This window comes from Megalops cyprinoides, chromosome 10, assembly GCF_013368585.1.
Source record: "Megalops cyprinoides isolate fMegCyp1 chromosome 10, fMegCyp1.pri, whole genome shotgun sequence".
Taxonomy (NCBI): Eukaryota; Metazoa; Chordata; class Actinopteri; order Elopiformes; family Megalopidae; genus Megalops; species Megalops cyprinoides.
This window is the reverse complement of record NC_050592.1, coordinates 27,140,542-27,163,926: the sequence shown is the minus strand read 5'-3', so window position 1 is coordinate 27,163,926 and position 23,385 is coordinate 27,140,542. Positions and strand designations below refer to the sequence as shown.

Sequence of the window (23,385 nt, the reverse complement as noted above, 5' to 3'; positions counted from 1 at the left end):
CTGGTGGGGGCATACGCCCTCCTCCCACACCCCACTGTAAACTAAACCAATGAGGAAAGCTCATTATCCTGTGGGGAAATGACAAAACTGCCCCTGCCCTGGGCTCTTCATTTTAAATTGAAAACTAGGAACCCATTCTCCCGCACCTGGTTTCCCGCATCCTGTTTCACTGTGAACCGCAAATAAAATTCCTAGATAGGATAACTGGTAAAACAACTGCCTGCAGCTTATTTAACAACTTAACCAAATATAGTTTTCATTGATGTTTTCGCCATATTTAACAACATGTAATAGAAAAGTATAACATATTTCCTGTGAATTCAATGGCTGAATAAAGGAAATCTTGTTAATCTCATTTAAGGGCCCTAACAAATACTATGTAGTATGTTTAGGTGGTTGATCACATTGGGTGTGTCAATGTTTCACTTTTTGCTTGCTGGATACAAACTAAACGCTTTTTAATCTTCACCCTGTTGATTTTTTGTTCCGCAGACAATATAGGCCTGAAATCCAATTAGTCATTTAAATCTTAGCAAGGAGAGAGGCCCAATGAAGCAAACAGGCGTTTATCGATGTCTCCCTCATTTCTCGTTCCTGCATTAAGCTGATTTTAAAAGCAATTAATATATATCGTCAAGGAAGAGTAATGAACTACAGTCAGCGCTTAACCTGCTGGACGTTCTCGAACCCGCAGTCGTGACCGGTGAAAACCTATTTTGCATTATAAACGACAAAATAAATCTTAATGGATTAAGAATGATCAGCTATCCTCCACACAGGGGAAATTAAGAGCTGAAATGTCCGCATTGATTATTTTAAATGATTAGCCTAACTCTCTTTTGCATTTCTTATGCTTTTAGCGAGCTCCAACACGTTTACAAGACTTATTGACTGTAATTACAAGAGAATTGAAGTAATGGACACATCAATTATAAGTCACATGTCTTGACCAGACATTGCATTGGGAATCCAATTCGTTGCATCATTAGCATCTTTCCCTCTCTCACTCTCTCTCTTTCTCTCACCGTCGCTCTCCCTCTCCTTCTCTCTCTTCCTCCTTCTTTGCAGAAGTTTCATGACAGCTTCTTATGGGTATAAAGGCAAAGCACTTAGCTATGTGTGTGAAAACGCACAAACTGTCTCTCTCAGTGCTGTATTGGTTGGAATGTGCAGTTTTGGAGGCTCTGCTGTTGACATCCCCCCCCAAAGGACGGTATGGCATCTCTGATACATCTGTGTGAGTACTATGTGCTTTCTGTTTACTCTGTTTGGGATGAGGAACAGACTCAAGTCTGTTTGATGCTGAGACATTCTTCAAAGCCGCCTACATTATTTTCTGAAAAATTCATCAATGGGCTGCAAGTTCTGTGGGAAAGAAGCACTTGAAATATTAACCCTAGGAAAGTGTTTGGCCAAACATGTCATCACACAAAAAGCGCATGGTCCTCACAGGGCTCATATGTGATTACTATGTCTGATTGGTGTGTCCAGTCAAGCACTTTCCCTGGGTTTGATATGTAACATGAAGAAGCCAAAAACCACAGAAAATGACAGCTGTGGATATGCACGATTTTGCATTCTTATCTGACTGGTCTCACACCTGAAAGAAAAATACAGAAAATAGCATAATCCCAGGCCATCTTCCAACACTGAACATTAACTTTGGCATGCAATGTCTCCACAAAAATTGAGCTGTCACGTTGATTTGCCACCAAATAGCTTAATAGTAATGAAGCTTGAAAATACCTTCATACCGCAAGCCCTAATGGGGACCTCATGAATGTGTGATGATTAATCTAGCACTATCTCATCTAAAAATATAACGGAGTGCGGCGTACCTGTGTGTGTGCGGACGTGCGCCAGGAAGGCCATAGAGTTGCTGCTCTTGCACACCTTGCCGCAGTATTTGCAGACGCTGCCCTGGTTCTCCTCGCGCTCCTTGTTGATCTGCTCCGTGTCCTCCAGGACGTACTTGTTGACCTCCCGGAGCAGCTCCTCGTGCTTCTCCTTGATGTGCATGAAGAGGTCCTGCTCAGTGGCGAAGGGCTCGCTGCACTTGACGCACTTGAAGGTGGCGCCCCCCTCCGGCAGCTCCTCGATACTGGCCTGCTCGTTGCGCAGGTGGGCGGCGCTGGTCAGGTGCTGGTGCAGGTTGCTCTCGGTGTAGAAGGACTTTCCGCAGAGCAGGCAGTGGAAGTGCTTCTCCTTGGAAGGGTGCTTCATGGACATGTGCACGTTGAGGCCGCTCAGGCCATCCGCCATGAAGCCGCAGTCCTCGCAGCGGATCCGCACGGTCACCCCGCCCCTGGTCCCGGAGCTTATGAGCACCTTGCTTTTCCTCTGGGGGCTTGCGGCGGACGGAGGCCTGCTGACAAAGGCGGTCCTCTTTGCAGCCTGGGGCCTGGCCAGCCCTGAGACCTGGCCCTCGCACACAGCTTTGAAGGGAACGATGGACGCGTCAAAGGGCACCGCCCTCACCAATTTATTAGCCGCACAGAGGCTGTCGCCGCTCCCATCGGCAAACTCCAGGTCGGCGTCCGACGAGCCCTCAAGTAAGCAGTCATCCTCCACTTCAGACTCCTCCTCTTCAAGGTCACCAGCGGACTCCTGGGCAGGATGGACCACACTGGGAGAGTCTTCTGGGACAGCCTGGTCATCTCCTGGACCCGTGCTTTTGTGGCCTTTCAGCTCAGTATTTTCCACCTCACTGTCAGACTGGACATTTTCCTGAATCACTGCAGCATCCTCTATGCTCTCCTCTACAGTCACTGCTTTGACATTTGTGTTCACTTGGGTACAGTCTTGTTCTGCCTGCTCAACCGCCTCCTCATTGCTGCAGGTCACAACATCCCCATCAGAGCTGGAGCCTGCTTGAAACTTCCCAGCATCTGTCTGGTGGTCTTCACCCAAGGTAGCCTCTTGCATGCTGGGGCTCTTTTCAACTGTCACATTTTGGCTCTCAAGGTTGCTCTCAGACTGTGCCACCCTCTTTGAATCCAGTTGAGTCAGATCAATTTCATTATTCCCCAGATTCTCCAGGTAAGCCTGGCTTTTCTGTCTGTGCTTATCAGTAGTGGCGTGTCGCGACATCTCTCTGCAAGTGACCGCATAGTAATTACACGCCATGCAGACAAACTCAAAGTCTCGTGTGTGTTTGCGCTTGATGTGGAGATCTAAGGATGGAATAGAATGAGCCACAAACCCGCAGTAGGTACAGGAGTTTACCGAGTCATACTTGCATTTTTTCTGAGCTGGACCAGTCATCTGATCATCTGATTCAGTTTGCACGGCATCTGTTTGAGTTTGCTGTCCGTTCTTGAGGTGGGACAATGGCCCCGTGCCAGACTCTGTGGATAGAGCAGACCCTGCCTCCATGACCTCTCCCTCTCTCGGCTGACCCCCTGTAGCAGACGCCTTACTGATGAGGACCTCCACCACATTAGTAGGGTCTACTTGGCTGTCCTCTGAAGAATCAGCCCTGCTGACTGCCACTCGTTTTATATGCTTCTTTGTAGTGCAGTGACGATCCATGTCACCTTTGGTCACACAAGAGTAGCTGCACACCTTGCAGACAAATCCATACTCATGGCTGTGTCTCCGTCTTATGTGGACGCTGAGGTTGGTGGCATTGGAAGCCACCAACCCACAGTAGTCGCACGTTGTCAGGGTGGACGCCTTCGGTCGACCTCGCCTTTTTTTCGGGCTGCTTTTCTCAGCGAGCTCCTCCGCGTTCGCCGGCGTGCCAGTCGTCACAGCCTGCTCAGCTCCATCAGACGGCTGCAACCCAGTGTCATCCTCCTTGCTCCTCTGCGGGTCATCGCCAGGTGACAGCTCCCTGCCAGGGGACTTTTGGCCTTGGGATGCGCTGGCCTCCTCAGCACTCTCTTGGACATCCTCTCCCACGCTGTCGTCCTTCCGTTCTACCTCTTTTGCATTAGATGTTGTGGTTGGATCATCGCAGGTGTCCCCATCAGTCTGGTCTCCTTGGGCCTTACACTGAAGCTGTGCAACGCTCGCTGGGACTGACTCAGAGACTTTGCTGGAGACCTGGGTCGCCATCTTGACTGCATCCTCCAGTTTTTCCTCACCACCTGCAGTGGGCAAGTCACCTGGGACGTTGCCTGCCTCCGAAACCCTTTTTTTGTGTTTGTTGCTTGAGCAGTGTTTTTCATAATCGCACTTAGCCACGCAAGCGTAAGAGCAGAGCTCACAAAAGAAGTTCATTTCTTTGGTGTGGCGCCTTTTAACGTGCATCACTAGGCTTGGTTTGTCCCGAAACACGTGGCCACAGTAGCTGCATGTGTGCTGAGTCTTTGGCTTCGGGCCTCGTTTCACAGCCTTCTGACAAACAGGCATCTCCTGTCCTTCAACCATTTCTGCCACCTGTGCAGTGCCAGTGACATTGACAATCTGACAGTCTGAGCTAAGACTGTCGCCTTGTTCAACGGCAGCGCTGTCCCCAGCGGCCTCAGAACTGCGCTCTGAATCCGCTGAACCTTTCTTAGACTCCTGCGTTCTGTCACTGTCTTCCTCGCATGTGTTCTCTGCAACCACTTCGACCATTTCCAGAAGTATCTGAGTGGGACTGAGACTCGTGCCCTCTGTGCCCGTCTGACTGGTAGCTTGATTGTCCCTTTTTGCTTTTGTTTTGGGAAGGAGATTCTTCCCCTCGGCTCCGGTGTCTTTAGTGGAACGTGCAGGTCTTTTGCAGTCACCACCATCCCTCTCCATCTGTGCCTGGGTGACTGCTGTATCTTTGTCACCCATTAAGGAAGACTGACCTTCCACCATTTTGCCAGTAATGTCCATTTCTGATTTTTTCAGCTCTTTTTCTCCCGCTTCTTGACACTTAGGTGATGAGATGTTGTCGGCGTGTCCCCCCGGTGCAGTGTTCTCTCTCTGAAGCTGAGTGTTGTTAAGGTCATCAGCCTGGCAAACAGAGACATCTTCAAACTGCAAATGACCATCAGTGGAGCTGATGGCCTGTTTTTCTTCTTGCGGCTCTTTAACATGCTTGTCTATAAGGTCAGCACTATTTGTCTCCGGTGCTCCGAGCCTCTCGCTCTCGCTGCCCCTGCGCTGTCGCAGTGTTTTCGAGGGCTCGGTTTTCCTAACGGGAGTCCCTTCGCCAGAATGTTTCCTCGTGACGTGTACTTTTAGGGCAGTGGGGGTCTTGGCCACAAAATCGCAGAGGGAACACGTGCGACCTTCGACAGCTCTTTGACCACCACTCTTGTCAGGCTGAGATTCATCACCTGCATCTTCTTTGCCGCGTGCCTCTTCAGCCTCCACCTCTGCTTCAACCGAAGCACCTTCCTTGTTCTTCTGCTCCCCGGTGATGTTACTAGCCATGTCAGCAGCCTTGGCTCGTTTAGCTGAAGGGGGACCTCCAGCACTTCCTTCAACAACTTTGGAATCGCTTCCTTCCACTTGATGTAGTGGCTCGTCTTTGCCAACTTCCTTCCCCGACCTTAACTTCCTTTTACTCATTGATTTGTCCATTTTGCTGTCCTTTCTGTTTACAGGTAAAAGAATCCCAGGATTATGTTTTTAGTGTCCTTAGGGACTCTTCTTCCTGTCAAGATAAGCAAAAATAATTGTTACATTTGAAGCATTTAATACCTTTTTCAAATGCAATAACCCAGGTTCTGTATGATTAGCTAGATGTTCTAACATTTTAACTTTAAATTTGTCTATTGTTACAACCAAGACAGAGTTCACATGTATTGACTAACTCTGTGTTATACAAACTGGATTACAGAATAACAAATATTTTTTATGAGTTCATGGTTATTTGTCGCCATCTAGTGCTCACAATGAGAAAACTGGAAGATTTCAAGACCAAACACACACATGCACATGAACGCAAAACAGGGCCTGCGCTCATTAACAATGCCTAAAACACCCAGAAGTCCTACTACGGTTTATTACATTACATTATTCATTTGCGTTGCTCACATTCTTAATCAGAGTAACATACATTGTTTATATTTTTACATATTTGTGTTCACAGTGTCCATTCTGCAGTTGAATGTTTACTAAAGCAATTTAGATTAAGTAGGATACCCTCCTTGCAGGCACATGTAGGGCCTCACTCAGGACTTCAAAATAAAACACACTGGTTTCAAACTCAGCTCCAGAATTACAGCATGTAGGCTCAAAAATCTTCAAAAATCTATATATGAAACTGTTTCTGACAACACCTCTCTTTCAGTCCTTTCCTCTCAACATTCTCAACTACAGTTCTTTTCTGACCTTCAAAAAATCAGGGCATGAAAGAGGAGTATACCTCCTACTGCACTGAAACTAAATTTCACTAAGTCTCACTACCCCTTTAAGGCTTAAACTCCTTTGCATTAGTTTTCCCTTCATTAGACCTGTATTAGTGTCATTCTCGCCTTGCCTGATCAGAAACATTGAGGCCCGCGGCGAAGGACAATGATGGCACTGCTCAGTTGGACGATGTTTCACATTGTCCTCTCTCACTACCTCTCCATCTGATCCCCATAATCACCATTGCAAATGGAGGCACGGCCTCATTAGGTATGTAACTCCCCTGTTCACATTCAGAACTAATGAGACATCCTGGAGAACCTCACAGCAATGTCTGATAAGCATAATGAGTTTTAATCACAAAGCATTACATCACTTTATAGGTACCACCAGTTCCATTTTTTCCCAAAAAGAAATCAGGCAATAGAATTGGTCATTTAAGACTACATTATTATTTGTTTTTAAAACACACACACAACTACGGGACCACTGTTTGGCCTAACACCTGACAGCAGGCATTGATATTTCAGATGCAGCTGCACACGCATACTGCAGAATGGGCTCTGCATAGAAAACATTAAACACAAAAAAAATGTCAGGGAGGAGAGCCTTAATTGACAAAAATAAAACAAAGAAAGGAGAGAGACAAAAATCTTAGGGGCAGTATTAGTATCGTGTCTGGTCGAATTTGGAGAGGGCTTGTCGCTGTAAGTTACCACTCTGAGACGAGTGTGTCCGGTCCGATTTATCCAGCTCTCTCTCCCCACACTGGTTTTACTGAGCCTCGGGCGGTGTAACCAGCATGTGACATGCCTGACCTCCCGCCTGGTGCAGGAGATCTGAGCTGGTTGCGCGTCATTCCAGTTCTCCTCCAGAGTGATTTTATGAACAGTAGCGCGCGGCTTCAACTTGCACGTGAAGTCGGTGCACGTTGCCACCCGAAGCACATAGCCACAAAATGCGGGGCCAAAACCAAAATTTCCACTCAGCCACTGGGGTTAAAGATGACAAGGCCAATCGCACCCGCTATGCCAATCAACATCACGCAACGATTATTTTTTAATATCGTTGTTGACTTGTCATAAGTCACACCCATACATCAGGCGATGGCTTGAGGCTGATCGTGTGTCCAAATAAAATACTGATTTCGTAGATTTAATTTAGGTGAAAATTTAAAAAAAACTCATGGTATAGCACTATATTGTGTGATCAACTCAAATTACTTTCTCAAAACCAAACATCATATGCAGCACTTCATTTATAATTTCCACAATTGTCACATGGTGCTTCCACATCAGAAATTCCCCAGAACTGGCAAACTTTGAACTGCAAGATGTGGGAAGTGTTTGGGATTCTTACCCATGTGAAATCATTATGACAGCTCTACTTGAGAGATTTTTCCATTCTTATCACATTAAAAGCCACACATTGTGAGTGGCTATTTTTGAAATGTTTTTACTATATACACTGCACCAGGAGAGAGACAGGATCTTCAGTCCTGAGGATTGATCTATCTGTGTCTGTCTTTGTTGCAGTGTAAAGGTAGTTTTTTTACCAGCTAAAACAAAATAGGACAGTGTTCATAGGGTCTGCCCCTAAGCAGTGCTCATGTGTCAGTATCTACTGCTTAAAAAATTGTGTGAGCAAGTATTCTGACCCTGGATCAGTTGTTAAAGGGCAAAAATGCCCAAAAACACTAAGACACTCCCAATTGCATGGATTTTCATGGACAATTCTACCTCTTTTGTATGTCGCATATAATATGCACAGCCTTTCTCTGAACAACATTAAAAAATTACCAAGAGTTGAGACAACCTAACGATGTACCAACAGTGCAGATTGAAATGTTTCATTTTTCTTGCTGACACCAAACCCACTCCTTGTCAATGCACAGGGATTAAAATCACAATGTGAAGGTAAAATGTAAAATAATTTGCTTCTGATATATTACTCCTAGAATTGACCCTGACTCTACAGCAATTAAATCTGTTAATCCATTTAACTTCAGCAATTGCATCCCCAAATTTAAGACTTAGAACCATTTATTTTTGACCAGTTCACTTCACACTGACCTCTTGATAATAACGCTGATAAAATTTTACAGGCACTTTTCAACCTTTTGAGAACTAAAGTTAAATTGCCTCCATAGGTGGCCAAGTTTTAAAGGCGTGATTTACAGACTAATTTTAATCACGCTGTACTATCAGGATTAAGACTATCAAGGGCCAGGGTCAGCCACCTCTTCACACATCACATAACCAGCACAAGTTTTTAAATTCAATAAAAACATTGATCTATATGCTAATGGAAAAATTTCCCAAACGCATTACCAGTGGCTGCGTCCAAATGGCGCTGAACCAAGAACTGTAAGATAAGATCAAAAGTCACACCCTAGACCAGGTCTCTAATTTGAAGTTAGGTGTGGGGGGTGGGGGGGTCAAACTCTGGTTAAAATTCAGGACAAAGTTTGACACTTCTCACTTAATGCTGGCAAGGACATGAAGCTTGTCTAATGAGAATATTGTCTTATGGTGACAAATAAAACATGAACACCATTACAGACCATGAGGAGTCACTTCATTTTGATAATGTCCAAATGGCTAAACAAGCTTTGTGTTCTTATTCCACCATGTCTATTTTTGGCACACCATTAGCACAGTTTATATGCTAGGAGATAGCCTTTTGCTGTGTTTGCTAATATGATGAAGCAGTCTCCTTGTACCCCTTAAACAGACTGCCAGTACAGACTAGATATTATTTAATATTTACATGAAAGTGGTATTTTCGCAAAATCCCAAAGAGCTATTATAACATGGGACAGGAAAAAGTCAACACAAAATGGCTCTGAATGGCACTGTCGCATCTTTTTTGCAGTAGCATTAAGCATGGATGGGATGTTACATTACATTGATGACCTTTCCCATGAATAATGAGGCTATGTAAATTGGTCTACCTGTACCTTTCACAAATTATGTATTGTGTAATTTCTTTCATATTTATAATGTAACAATGAGAATTGCAGTGACAGACTTGTCATTTACCTGTTATTCTATGAAAAATAAGAAATTTCACTGTATATTTACATTGTATGTAAGAAATAAATTAAGGATTGTATGTACTTCAATGTATCTAAGCAGGTACCAGGAACAAAATGGCTGTAATTTTTGTGTAAGCGTTCAGAAAACAGTTATTATGTTCTAAAATATTGTGTAGGTCTTTAAGACTTGAAACTTTCTTTTTGAATCAAATGTCCTAAACAGTGAAGAAATCCCAATCTCAGTTAAGATTTTACTTTGTTTCTGTTTTACCCACATACACTTGCACAAATTTTCATTTTTAGTGTAAAAATGGAGAATCTGTTCATAAGGGCTTAATTTCTCACACAATACCAAGTGTACCACAGACTGGTCTCTATCTTTGCGAAGTGTTAATCTTATTTTTACTATGAATGTTTTCCCAAAGCACTCGCTTTCTCTGTGCATGAATATAGCAGTATATTTGACTCCATGCAGTGCCTTTGCTTGCATACATAAAAACATGTTAAACTTTTTTATTTTTGTTTTTTATTTAAAAAAATAACCACAGATATTGCTATAAATTCAAAGCATTCTGCATTAATGTCAGATTATATGGATTATCTATTTCTTTAGGAGTGCTGCTGGTCCTGCTTATTGGTAAGAAGCAAAATGAGGACATTTAGCTATTTTAAATGAATTATGAAACATTAGTAGCTAGCTGACTGTCCTAGGAGGTTGTCCCAATAGCAATACACTATGGGGGTTATATTTTATCTGACTAAAACAGTGTTTTCCTTTTTTGCTGTTGGTTGGGAATTAGATTTACATGGTGTATAGAATATCCCAGAAAAATACAAAATTATAGAGCAATTATATGTTGACAAAGGCGAACTGTCAACAGTTCCTTGATTGTCAAGACCACTTAATATATTACATGAGAAAATTATTCTATTGAATATTCAGGAATCTAGAAGAGAAAGCACCATTGAAACAAACAGAAGAAATCTCATTATAAACCATGTCAAAAGACTTAATTAACTGATTTTGTTAAGCGATGCTATTCATAAAATAAACGTATGTCCTGGCCAAAATTGGCATTGTGGGTTACTCATTTATAACCCAGTATAAATACAATGACATATTTATTTATTTAGATCGCTATTGAAAACTCAGGTTTTATAAACTATAGTTGTTTATGTGTTCAAGTTGCCAAGGATGTATAAAACCGCTTGACACCGCAGACGCCTAGGTTCTTGGAAGTTAACTAGTACGTGCGGTTTTCTCTTGTTTTCTAAAAACAACTGCACTCGAAGCTGGCAGGCTTTTTGGGCCTCTATGTTGCCGTCCTTTTTCAAACCAGAGACACACAGATCCCGCCTCTTTCTGTTTTATTGGACTCTAGCAGCCGTACCCCTTTCCAATTGGGCTATTGACTGTAAATCTAACAAGCTAGCTAGAGTACCTCCGGGGACACGTTTTTGCTACGTGCGTATTTAAAAACCGCTCGCATCATGCATCAACAACAGTTATGACAGGGTGTTGTACCTGTTGGCAAGTTCTTTAGACAAGTTTGCGAAAAGATGTAGGTCCTACCAAACCACTGTTGTAAACAGAGTGCTGCGGCAAGTTGTCAAGCCAAGTCAGTCAACTGTATGTTTCACTAAGAAGTTTTCACGATTTGCAGGCTTACTGGGGAACGGGTTGTTGTCCTCTGCAGTAGTAAATTCATGAGTACGATAGCTAGTGGGTAATACTATTAGATAAGCTACAGCAAGGTGCGCAAGTAGCACTCAGTTAGCTAGCTGTTCAAGGAAAGGGTACGTTACTGTGTCACAGCTAGCTAGCCAAGTGGCATGTTGTGAAAGAACGAGCAGTTAAATTACAGTGGGATTAATGACTCATGTTCTCCAATAACCGATAAGAATAAGTGTACAGCATGAGTCCAGTTATGTATAAAATTAAACTACTGGGTTTCTGATAAAGTCTTAATTTAACAGTAACATTAAGTAACGGTGAACCGAGGAAATATCGTTGCAAATATAGCTCACTCCGCTAGCTTTCTATTTAGCTTGGTTTTAAGACACTTCCCTGAATTCGAATCTTGTTTTACTGGCACGTCCGAGGGCCAATAAGTAAAGGAAGTTATCGTTACCGTCCAATAATAACACAGTGGGGGCGGGACTACTGAGCTCAAGGTTTGGAGAAACGACGGCAGCGCAGAGGCCCAAAAAGGAAGCTAAATACTACCTCGAAAAAACGTTGCTTTAGAGACTTTAGAGCTATTGTAATTAAAACGTCAATTTCCCTGGGGTCTCTGAAAATGTAAAATACGTGTAAATTGCCGTTACAGAGGTTGTTTTTAAGTCTTACCTCAAAATACCTCAGCACTTCCCGCGTCGCTTCGTTATGCTCTTGCTCACAAGTGGCGTACCGTAGAATGAGTTCTACGTCACTCCCTACGCTGTTTTTTTTTTTTTTTTTTCATGGTCTGATCTGGCGACGGTCCGCACGGTTCAAAATAGGGTTGGCAAAAGGCGAAACGCATCAACCGTCGAGTACGCAATAAAAAATATTTCTGGGGTGTGATTTTATTTTGTTGGTCGCTGTCGATATTGTATGTTATTACCAGACTTTCTGTGTGGTATTTTTTATCGTTTTTACTATAGAAAGTCCTGCTCACATGCTTGCATGATGGTCTGGAGATACCGCCATTCAAGTGTCTTGGCCATGATATAAATAGTGGAGCAGGTTTGTAGTTTCAAGTGAATGACTGGACAGTTTATAAACTTCCAAATCGGAGCACTGAAAAAGATCTGCGGAAAATTATGTACTCACGCCACAAATAGAGCATGGATATTGACCGTCATTGAACCACATAATTCATCCATATAAAGTCATTTGAGGACATATTCTGGCAGCCGCGACCAAGTTGTTCTTGCAGTAATGGTGAAAATGCGAAATAGTCAAAAAAAAAAGAAAACAATTGCATAAATCAGCAAATGCACTTTTAAAATAAAGTGGCTTTCTGACTACTTGGCATAACATTGAAGGGCTACCAAATCCAGAGACCTTCATTGCACTTAAGTGGACATTCTGTAAACTCGAATAATTCTAACTTCTACTTCTTTTGTATTTTTGACTTGCAATCCAACTACATTGCTGCCATCTATTCTGTTCAGGCGGTAAATCCAGTGTTACAACAACCAAATGATAAATCGGGATATTAAATACTCATTCTTTCCATCCAGCTAATCTGTTCAATCTGGTTCAGTGACAGAGTCACAGCGCCCTCTCCTGGTTGACAGGTTAAAATATCAAACACCCTGTAAATGAATGATCTGAGATAAATCATCGTTTCACCGTCGACACGTTTCACCGTTTCTGCCCTAATAAAATGGATTAACGAACGAGCTCTAATTGATACCTCCAACAGTAGAGGTGATATATTAAACCTCAACTTCCAGCACATTGTTTACTTTGCCATAATTTTGCTAATTCATCACAGACGAGGAATTTTGACATGGACTGGAGCAGTGTTCATTTTTTTCTCGTGAATTTTCTTTTATGTTTGATGCTCGTAAGTGTTTATTCTTTCTTTGTATGTGTTTGTGTGTGACGTTTGGTGTACAAGGGCAGAAGATTTCATGTAGCTGAAAAAGCTGATTCATGACGTTCCATTTGCAGTTCTGCTATATCAGGGCAGCCACAGTACCACAGTGGGAGTGAATGTTTATGTGCAGTACTGGGACTGCATAGTGAACAAGGTTAGTGTAAGAGTGGCTGCACCTGTAAGTAAAGTTGGAGTAATCACTGTGTGGCTGTATGGTTGGCTGACTTTATGTTCCCATTCCCGGAAAGTTTGGGCAGTTAGCAGAGAATGCATAGCTGCAGTTCAGTGAATTACAGTTCTAGGGTGTGAATCTAAACTAAGTTAGTAATAACTCAGCTGGGTCAGTTGTCTGTAGTGCGTTGTTTGAAATGTGAGATGCTGAAAAAATCAGCCTGAACAAAATATACATTGTACACAATCATGGGTTTATCAGCTTTAATATATGTGGGGTTCATTATACAAATGATACAAAAAGATATTATTGACTTGAGTCATCTTATAAAAATCAAAATAAAACTACATAAAAAATAAAGCATCATTACCAAACAGTGTTATATGATTGCTGTATTAGATTGGTTGATGTTGTTGGTTCATAAAGAGAAGCAGCTGAGTACTGTGCTTAACACCCTGTGGAGAAAGCGCCAAATGCATTTAAAAATGTAACACTGAATTTAATAGGGGGAGTAAATGAGTTGCTTCTAGTTAAAATGATAAGGTAAAAATGTGTAACTACAGAGCATGCTTAGCTGCTGCGTAATAGCGTTACCACACGGCTTTGACGTTGTAGCAACTTGACAAATTACAAGCAGTGATGTAAAAAGGTTACGTGTTAACAAGAGGTTAATAGTGAGGATATGGGTGAGGCATTGAAATGTGCTAAAATTCCAATAATGTAATGTAGTGTGTTGGTCCTCTAATTAGTGGCAGTTTATGAAACAGACAGACGAGTGTCACATTGTTGGGTCTTTCTGGAGCTGTGAGAGCTCGTGAAAGTAGGCGGCAAAGAGCTTTGTCCCCTGAATGAAGTTGGACCTGTGAAGGGAAAACAAACATTTGTCACACTTCAGAGAAATGTCTGCGGACAGATTCCTCAGGGAGGGAGGGGAAGGATTACAGCAGCGATGTTATGACAAGGTGAGAGGCACACACTGTTCCAGACTGCCAGGCGTTCCACCCAACACACAGTAGTTGTGTGGAACTACTGTAGCTCTTCATCACCACCTCAATATGTCAAGTAATTTCTTGCATTGTGTTGCATTGTTTGTCATTCGCAATAACAGTGGAAGCAACTCTGCAGCCTGTGTTGGACGGGTGAGGCAAGCAGCTTCTAGAGGAGCAGTGGTGGACGTGCTGTGTTCCCCTGACCTGCTGATCTTCTCGTTCTGAGAGTGCTCGCCGTCGTCGTGGCCGCCGATGGGCAGCATCATCACACTCTTCCCTGTGATTTCCTGGAAGTTGTGCGCGATGGGAATGGTGGATCCCTCTCGGACCAGCTCTGGCTCCACTCCAAAAACTAAAAACAAAACAAAACCAGGAGAAGTCTACTATATACAGATACAAAACCATTGCTCTTGGAGGTTAAGTACCACTAGTGTGCTGCTCTTATTGAAAAATGAGCTGTCATTAAGGTGCTTTTATTGCCTATATCCTCCCCCAACATAATACCTCCCCTAACCAAGGTGCCTGCTTTCCCCTCTCCCTTTCCCAAGCTGACGCCAAGTAATAGGACATAAACACACACAGGTAGGGGAAGATGAACAACAGCAAGGCTGTCTGTCAAGATTTGTTTTTTACAACATTCTTTCATAATCTTTTCTCATTAATGTCAAAACATTAAACTTGTTTGAGTGCCTTGCTATTGGTCTGCGTGTGAGTCCCTCTTTGTTTACAGACCGGTTTTATAGTTGTACTTACTCATCATTTGACAGGGGCGAAGGTTTTGCTGACCTGTCTCTTACAATGCCATGTAATGAAGTAGGAGCATCAAAACTACTGGCATCACTATTAGAAATGAGGTGTGGTTTGGTGTGACAGAAATGATCCTTTGTAATCATGTTACATCATATATAACAGTAAATCTGACCTAAATGTCTGTCAATGGTATTTGGTATTGTAGAAATTAAAACAGTCATTAATAAACTGATGATTGTTGTCACAATGAAAGTTCTCTGACCTGCTTTGACTGCCTTTCGTCCAGCGACATACTGCGGATCCTTCAGGTCAGCCACCCACGGTTTGGCCCCAACAGTGGTGGTCACCGCCAGGCTGTTTGGGCTCTTCCGTTTGGTGAAAACCTGCTTCAGGTGCTCCTTTACCTGGCATACCGGTGGTAGTACACAGAGGTAAAGTGTTTACACAGTAAAGCAGATAGAGTACAAGCCTGGGCCATGACCCATAACCAATGGTAGCAGCATCCTGCATTATGAATGATTATGCCCACCAGTGTTAAAATACCTGGTATTTAAAGTGAGTGTGAATGAACTTTGCTCTTCGCCAGCTGTTGGAGAAATGTTTTCTTAATGGATAGCTGCATTTGACTCTGTAAACCCACGCCGTGGAGGAAAAAAAAACTATATTGTGGAATAAATTGCCTTGTGCTCTATTCATCAACAATGTTGTGGTATAAGAAGATGCTGTGTACATTAAAAATCCTGAAAAGTGAAAAAAGGTGTACACCTAATTTGTGGGAGATGTTCAATAAGTAAGTTTAAACAGAGTCAAGGAGATAATAATATGGCTTTCACAGTGTCTCCTCCTCCACAAGCTGTTTGCCATACTGTAACCCTATTACATGCCTGTTTCAGCAGAGCTTTACATCATTTTTAAATAATATTGATAACTGCTTAAAAGCACACACCAAGCAAAGGGCTCAAACAAATAATATTTGCAGATGCTTTAAAAATCTAATCAAACACATTTCCAGAGTTTTGCTGTCTCAGACCAGCTGAATGTATAAAATTCTTCTAGTCTTAAAGGGTTGCCATCTGTTAGGCCTACAATACTGCATGTATTCCAAAGGGCAACAGTCTGACAATTTCAGTCAGGAATGGGATTAAGGTCATTGGAATAGGTCCAAAGAAAACAAGTTTGACAAGTGTCAGCATGCATTCTCCACCTCACTGCAGTTCATGTTGGGAACCTGGTGTAGACTTTACCTGTCTCTCCACCCCGGTGCAGTTATTGTTGGGAACCTGATCTAGGCTTTACTTGTGTCTCCACCCAGTGCAGTTCATGCTGGGAACCTGGTTTAGACTTTACCTGTCTCTCCACCACAGCAGGCTCCATGTTGGGGACTTGACGGATGGAGAACTTTCCGATGACTCGCCGAGGGATGACTGTTTTGGACCCGGGGTCAGAAAACGCGCCCTCAATCCCGTGGATGGAGAGGGAAGGGTAGCGCCACCGGGCCATGAGGATTCCTTCCTGGTGATAAATGTCAACTCCCAGTACTACGCTGATGTGGTGGTGAGATGTAACCATTTTCAGTCTCTGATTAGTCTCTGATCAGCAAATTAAGAGTAACACTGGGTCTGTGAGGCGTTCATTGGTTAGTATTCTACTCCAGTCTAACCAATCGTGCCAAATCATCTCATGCACAGTATGTTCATGTTCAAAAGTCACTATTAACTGAATATGTATGCTAGCAGTGTGTTCATCATGATCACAATACTTGGCACCTCCTGCTGGTCTCAATTGAGTTAGTCAATGGATGTTTCAGTCTGGTTTGCAGACTCGCAGTCTCACTGAGAACTTCCAGTTGCCTCAGTCCACTCCCCCATGTGGGGGTCATGCAAATTGCCATATCTGTACCTTGGTGTCCTGTAAGAAGTGGCTGATCCCAATTTCCTTTTTAACTTCTTCCACATCAAAGTGAATGTCCTCATACAGCTTCTTCTCTTCCTCGGTCAGCGGGGCCACAGCCTCGTTGAGGCCTGGGATGAGGATTTTTCCACTGTGGTCTATCAGGCTGTCTGCGGGAGGGACGGGGGAGACGTCAGACATCCTGTGCCATGGGGGGCGCTTAAGAGGAACAACGGATGGCACCTCTCACCTAGCAGAGCGATCAGATCGCTCATGGGCTCCTGATAGCAACCCCCCCACGTTCCGGAATGTAGGTCCTGATTCACTCCCTTCACCTGCAAGCACACAGAACCCATCATCCCATTGGCTGGGTGATATGCAGTCCCAATGGGTGAGCTCATAGCATAATACATACAGTCTCAACATCCTCATGTTTCTCAGGAAGTATGTTGATACACATCACATGGATTTGCTTTTCAAGGAGATCAACTGAACCTGTTTGGCAGGATAGTTGAGTTAGCAGTGTGGCTACTCCCATTAGGATTTTTTTCTTTTTTGTTTTTTGTGTTTTTTGCATATGCCCTCAGACACAGTTATGTAGGCAGTTATGTATACCCAGCATAAAGGAGGCGTTTACCTCCACAAAGAAGTAGGTGCTGCCCCTGGTGCCGTAGGTGAGGGCTGGCCTCCTGCTGACCCAGACGTTGTCGGAGATGACGATGTAGTCCACATCGGAGAAGAAGCTCTCATTCCGCTGCCTGGTTAGCTCCTCCAGTCCATCTGAGCCAGTCTCCTCCATCCCCTCAATAATGAACTTCAGATTCACCGGCAACTCCTGAGAGAGTCAATCAATCAATTAATCAATCAATTAATCGGTCTTTCTATTAAGTCTCATCGTTTTTAATTAAAGTATCATGCAGTTCTTTTTTTCAGTGGGGTCAGGTTAGCAAAGGGTATATGTCAAAACGGGTGACGTGAATATGAATGATCAATAATGGTGTTAAATGCATCTTTACGAAGAAATACATGACTGCCTAATTACAAACAATAAATAGTATTATTTCTCAAGATAAAGATGTTAAAATATATAAATTATTATTTTCTTTAATCTCTTTTTACCCACCTATTTCAGAATACATTTTAAAATGTATGAAATTCTGCACAATACTGTAATATGTATGTGTCACGGGTGGTCTCTTGCGTTGTGTTTTTAATATGATGTTACGTGGGTCGGCGAGCGAGCGGGTTTCGAACCGGGGTTCTTACTGCTCGCTGCCAACCCCTCAAAGCCAGCGTCGTTGCCAGTTGAGCTAAAGGCAAATTGCCGTTAGCCTGTCGGCAACAACGCTACTTAGCCAGGTCTCAGAGGGAGTGACGTAGCCGCTGCAACCACTCGGCTACCTGCTACCCGCTACCTAAGGCTTTACGCAGGACTCACACGAGCTAATCACTTCAGCTCCGCTACATATGCAATGGATATTGAGGGTATATATTAGATAAAATGACAGTGAACAGGACCTGTTTGGTGGCCTGATATGCCTCCACAGCATGCAGCCAGGCCAGCACCGGCCCCTTGTTGTCTGTGGCCCCTCTGCCATATAGGTTACCTAGGAAACAGCAGCTACAATCAGCCCGTCGTCATGGACTGATTGACGACACTCAATAATTGTATCCAAACAGAGCAGTGACAGTTGTGGAATCTGACTGAATCTGAGCAGAAGGTTGCAGGGTCTCATTCTACTTGTGGCACCACAGATCTACCAATGAGCCCAGTTATTAACCTGAATTACATCAGTAAATATTTAGTTATAAATGGCAAAAATGTAACATATGTAAGTTACATAGGATGAGTGTGTGTGTTATGCAAACAATGGTGTGGGGTCACAAGGAGACATTATTGAGGAGATTTGTTCTTTGAAAGGCAGGAGCGTTTCAAGCTGTCAAGTGTCAGGGAGCAGCCCTGGGCGGAGAGACATCAGGACACACCATTGACCTCAGTCAGGTTGTAAGGGTCAGTGACCCAGCCGTCCTCCTTCTTGGCGGGCTGGACGTCCACGTGGCCGTAGATGCACAGCGTGGGCTTGTGTGCGTCCCTCTCAAAGTCAGCCAGGAGAACAGGAGGCAGGGTCGCAGTCTCTCCGCTTGCCAGCTTCCGTAACAACCAGGCCAAGGAAACAGAGCCATTGAGTCACTGAAATTTCTATAACAGTCTTTCCACACTGCAGCATTCATATGAAACAGACGCTTAAGAGATTCACAGAACTGAAACATAAACCCTTTCAGCCCTCTTACAAATTAAGTGATGTCATGTGCTCTTGCATTCGTTTGCTAACTGCAGCCTAGGACCAAGAAAATGAGATAGACAAAACAGTGAGCCAAAACTGTGGTCAACCTCCCTTTCGAGAGCTTTTTATCACCACAGAAGTAACACAAACTGCCAAAATGATTTTTTACATATTTCAAAAATGTACATACATCTCCTTGATTCTATTTTACATCTGCATTGTATGGATGGGCATTGCAGGAAGAGTGATACAGGTTTTCACTGACTGGTTTGTAGACTATTTGAATAGAAATAACCACTGCATTCAGGTGAGACTGAGGAAGGGTGAGATGAGTGCAGGCCGGTAATGCAGCAGAGTAGGAGTGTACCTGCTGAGTGCCCACATCCGCAAACTCCACCCGCCCTCCCATCTCCTGGATCTTTTGTGCGGTCACGTTGAGGAGCCTCTCGACCTCCCGCCACATCGCCGGGTCGCTGGAGTCGCTCTGAATGGCCACCCACTCCCCCAGCCTCTGTCCAATCCGACACAGACACAGCCTTTCAGCAGTCCAAGGCTATCTGTCTCACGCTGGCCCTCTCTTGTAGTCTCTTAGACTGTGGCAGAGATATGTTACTCCCCTACTCTCCAAGATAAATGGGGAGACACCAATCCCACTTCAGGGAGGCAGTGAAATTTGTGGCCAATCTTTGTGATTTTTCTGAAGTAAAAATTCTCTTTTTTCAGTTTTTTTTTTTGTAGTTGAAAATAAAGTGTTACTCTGTCTCAGCCTCTTTCAATTGCCATTATGGATGCAGCCATTCCTCTTTTTAGAGGCCTTGTCTGTCTGAGAGTCTATACTTTGTCAGAGTTTTTAACTTTTTACCATTACCATTGTTTAATTGTTGCTTTTGTTGTGTTTTCAGATGAGTAATTTAGTCTTGTTTGAGTATTCAGAATTTGGTTCATTCTAATTGTATTGGCTGTAATTGTGCTGCCCTGATACTGATCGGTGTAAGCGGAAATTCATGGTGTAAGCCTCATGGCCACATGACTGAGGGGATCTTCTTTCGACTCAGCTCTTGGCATTTCAGAGTCTTGGTATATTAAAATTGCCAAACATGCCAATTTGTAGGTGGCTCCACATTTTCAGAATTTTTGTTCTTTGAACTTTAATAAAAGTTAATTAGTAATGGATATTGGCCTAATTCTGTGCTGCATGTTAAATGCTTTCCTCTGTACATGAGAGATTCTTTCCAGAACTCTGTATTCAACATTTGGATATGTAAGCATATATATGTAATATATGACCATACGTGCTGTATACAGGCTGTGATTTTGTGGGGCTTTTTTGGTTAAAACCAGTGGTGTCGTTAGGTCTGATAATTCGGGGCTATAGCACCAAAATTTTAAGCCTAGCCCCAAATATTTTCGCCCTGAAAAAGGAGGTGTTTATAGCAAAACAACAGACTGTGTAACTTGCAGCATCCGAAGATGTGATAATATTTATTTATTATAAAGGTAGATATAACCTCACCAACCTACCGATGCCAATCTCCCTTCAAAAAAAAAAGCCCCAGGCAAACTTGACTTAGCCCCTGATCTTTTCAATAACTAGAAACACCCATGGTTAAAACCTCCACCTGACTCAGAAATGTCCTTGGATGACCTGACTATAGCCACTCCATCTAACTTCACGCCCAAGAGAATTCTTACATTTTAGGTCCCCTGACACGCCCCCTTCTACACTTACCTGAACAAACTCATTTTGATGCCCGTCAATGTACTGAAACAGAGGCTCCAGCACAGCCGATGACCCCGATGAAGAGGAGGAAGAAGAGGCAGAGGACCCTAGAAGGATCATGATTGCAGCCAACAGGAACCTGGCCTGTCAGAAGGGAGACCCAGAAATCCTGAAATCTGGCAAACCACCGCCCCCACAAGCATCAAAATCCTCCTTCTTTTTGGCCTGTTCTCAGTTTCCCTAATGGTACACAATGTCCCTGTGTGAAGAAAATCTGGTTTTCTATAATGTGATAAGTGAGCCATCAATACAGTGTGTCAGGAGTCCAAGGCTCAAAGCTCAGAGAACAGTGGGAAACACATCCTCCAATGATACGCTGTCATTTGCCAAAGGGGGATTAGACCGTGACCAATAGCAACCTGTTACAGGAGGCGGCAAGGAGTATTTCATGCCAGATCTGCCTTTCCCTAGGGGGGAGGGGCGTTGTTCACAGGTGAGGATTATGCAATCAGCCATTTTATTTTGCTTCTCAGACGCACTGTGGGATTGCAGATTAAAATGATCGAAGCTGTGTCATATTGCAGGGGTAATCATGCTTAATCTAAATCGAGTGCACCAAACATGGAAAATGAAGTTAAAAATAGCATCTGCTGTTTACATGTTTTAATCTGTCTGAATCGTACTGTACTCTCCCCGACTGACACAGATAGGTATCGCACACTTTCACAGGTGCCGGTGGTCTGATCTATCTACAAAAGTCCTTCTCTCCCTTAGACAACCTTAGAGTGTAAAAAAGTGTGAAAAATTAGTCTTCTTCTCCAAATATTGATACACAGCAGGAGAATACAGTAGCCCTTCTCTGGCCTTTTGGGTAGGTCTGGAGCATGGTTAAACTTGCAAACAGGCTGCAGGGTTGATTTACAGGACTTGTACCTCCATTGTAACTCTTGAGGGTATTTGAACCTGAATCACCGCAGTTAATATCCAGCCATGTAAATGAATATGTAAAAAATATGTTATGAAATCTGCTTTGGATAGGGATCTCTGCTAAGCAAAGGATTACCAGTAGTAGTAGTAATAGTAATAGCATACACTTCAGTAAACATTTCAAGCTATACATACACCATTTAGTAGGTCTCAAAAGAGTTAATAAAATTCAAAGTGAGTGCCAGTGCAAGACATTTTACCCAGTCATCTGTTTATATCTCCAACAGTATTATGACACGCAGCACTGCCCGGCTGATCTGTTGATTGCATCAGAGGACACCAGCTGTCCACACTGGATGTGGCAATATGATGTGGGCCCGTTTACTTTGACCAAAACTCTACCCTATGTAATGTTAGTGTCTAACTCAAAAGAGAAAAGCGGACCACATCAACGACAGGAGTCATAACAATGCAACTTGAGCCCATTCACTGCCTGCACTGGCCCCACTGTCAGCCCCAACAGTGGTAAAGCCTCCTGGGAACACATAAAGCTGCTGTGATTAGCCTCCTCCATGTTCCAGCCAGGGCTCTGCACGGGTGTTAATTCTGCGCATACACACTTTTACACATTTCACAAGCAATGAAACACCTCTCAGGGGACAGTATACAGTTTGAGAGTGAAGGATATACTCACCATGGCTGATTGCTGAGGCAAAGCCCTGACGAGTTCTCAAAATTATCTGGAGGCAGTGAAAGAAGTCTGTCCTTTTTTTCTTTCAGTGAAGAGTCTCTCAGATGGTGGAGGCAGTGGTGAAACACGATATTGATCTCTTGCACAGAAGTACAAACATTCCCACGTGGTCCATCATGTCTGAGATGTGTGTGTTGCAAAGGCAGAAGCACACTGGACTTTAGACACAGGCTAGTAGTGTCATACAGCACTCTCACACACACACACACATTCAGACTTAAGGTTAAGTGACTTAGACTTTGATTTGGACATGTTGTTTCAGGCAGATTTAATTATAAATGTTTATAAATTATAAACTTGGTACAACTTTATATTTTTTCACCTCGAGTTACACAAGTTAGCAAAACCAGTTGGAGTTACAGTAGAAACCCATAACCTTGCCAATGCAGGTAGTCTTGGTTGATTCTGTTGCTCATGTTGCAAATGTTAAATCAGATAGCTCCCTAGCAAATGTTTCAGCTGAAGCTAGATAATTACATAACTATATTAATACCATATAATTTTTTTTTCAATCCCCTTATTCATCTAGATAATTAACCTAACTAGCCTCATAACTAGCTATCTTTTCAAATCAACCACTGCAAATTTGCAATATCACCAGCAATGAATCTGCACCAGCTAGCTAACTAGTTAAATTACCCAGGACAAAATGCCCTCTTACAACAGTGAATTCCATTTGTGATCATGGTTAACAAGAGAAATGTAAGGACAGACTAGAGGGTCATAGCTACAGCTTGTACAAGGGAGTACAGGACAGGGTGAATACTAATCGAGACTATACACTATATAACTACTGATCGAGCTATAATGTAACATTATTGCCAAAATTCATGAATATTGTAAATAAATCATGCATGTTACTGATAGTTGCTGTCAGGAAACATCATACACTGTTGTATATTATAAATGTAGAAGATTTGTGTGCCTCCTTTAGCCAAGGTAGCATGCTTATGCAACCAGATCAGGCAAAGATGAGCAGTTCCATCCTTCCACTTTATCTT

The 23,385-nt window shown here is 43.1% G+C and overlaps 2 protein-coding genes across 2 annotated transcripts in view; both read right to left on the bottom strand.

The window, feature by feature from the left end:
* The window catches only part of znf407 (zinc finger protein 407), a 168,170-nt gene extending 156,452 nt beyond the window's left edge, over positions 1-11,718 (bottom strand). Inside the window, exons 1-2 of the mRNA XM_036539569.1 lie at positions 11,661-11,718; positions 1,839-5,575 (exon numbers count right to left, since the gene is read on the bottom strand). Coding sequence (XP_036395462.1) covers positions 1,839-5,502 — 3,664 coding nt within the window. The 5' untranslated portion in view covers positions 5,503-5,575; positions 11,661-11,718. The remainder of the gene's footprint in view (positions 1-1,838; positions 5,576-11,660) is intronic.
* Positions 11,719-13,321: 1,603 nt separating this feature from the next.
* cndp2 (carnosine dipeptidase 2) lies at positions 13,322-22,438 on the bottom strand. Its single transcript, XM_036539090.1, has 12 exons — positions 22,328-22,438; positions 20,716-20,850; positions 19,354-19,497; positions 18,688-18,850; positions 18,220-18,308; positions 17,339-17,536; positions 16,952-17,036; positions 16,711-16,871; positions 16,159-16,323; positions 15,074-15,215; positions 14,266-14,413; positions 13,322-13,932 (listed from the first exon to the last, which is right to left on the bottom strand). The coding sequence occupies exons 1-12, from the start codon at positions 22,328-22,330 to the stop codon at positions 13,851-13,853; spliced, it is 1,515 nt and encodes a 504-aa protein (XP_036394983.1). The 5' UTR covers positions 22,331-22,438; the 3' UTR covers positions 13,322-13,850.
* Between the last annotated feature and the right edge of the window lie 947 nt (positions 22,439-23,385).

What these genes read in the sequence shown, in the direction of transcription:
- cndp2 (XM_036539090.1), bottom strand. An exon ending in ATCAAAATGAGTTTGTTCAG is followed by an intron (nt 19,498 to 20,715) that starts GTAAGTGTAGAA and finishes CGGATTGGACAG; the next exon opens with AGGCTGGGGGAGTGGGTGGC. An exon ending in GCACCTACTTCTTTGTGGAG is followed by an intron (nt 17,037 to 17,338) that starts GTAAACGCCTCC and finishes GTGTGCTTGCAG; the next exon opens with GTGAAGGGAGTGAATCAGGA.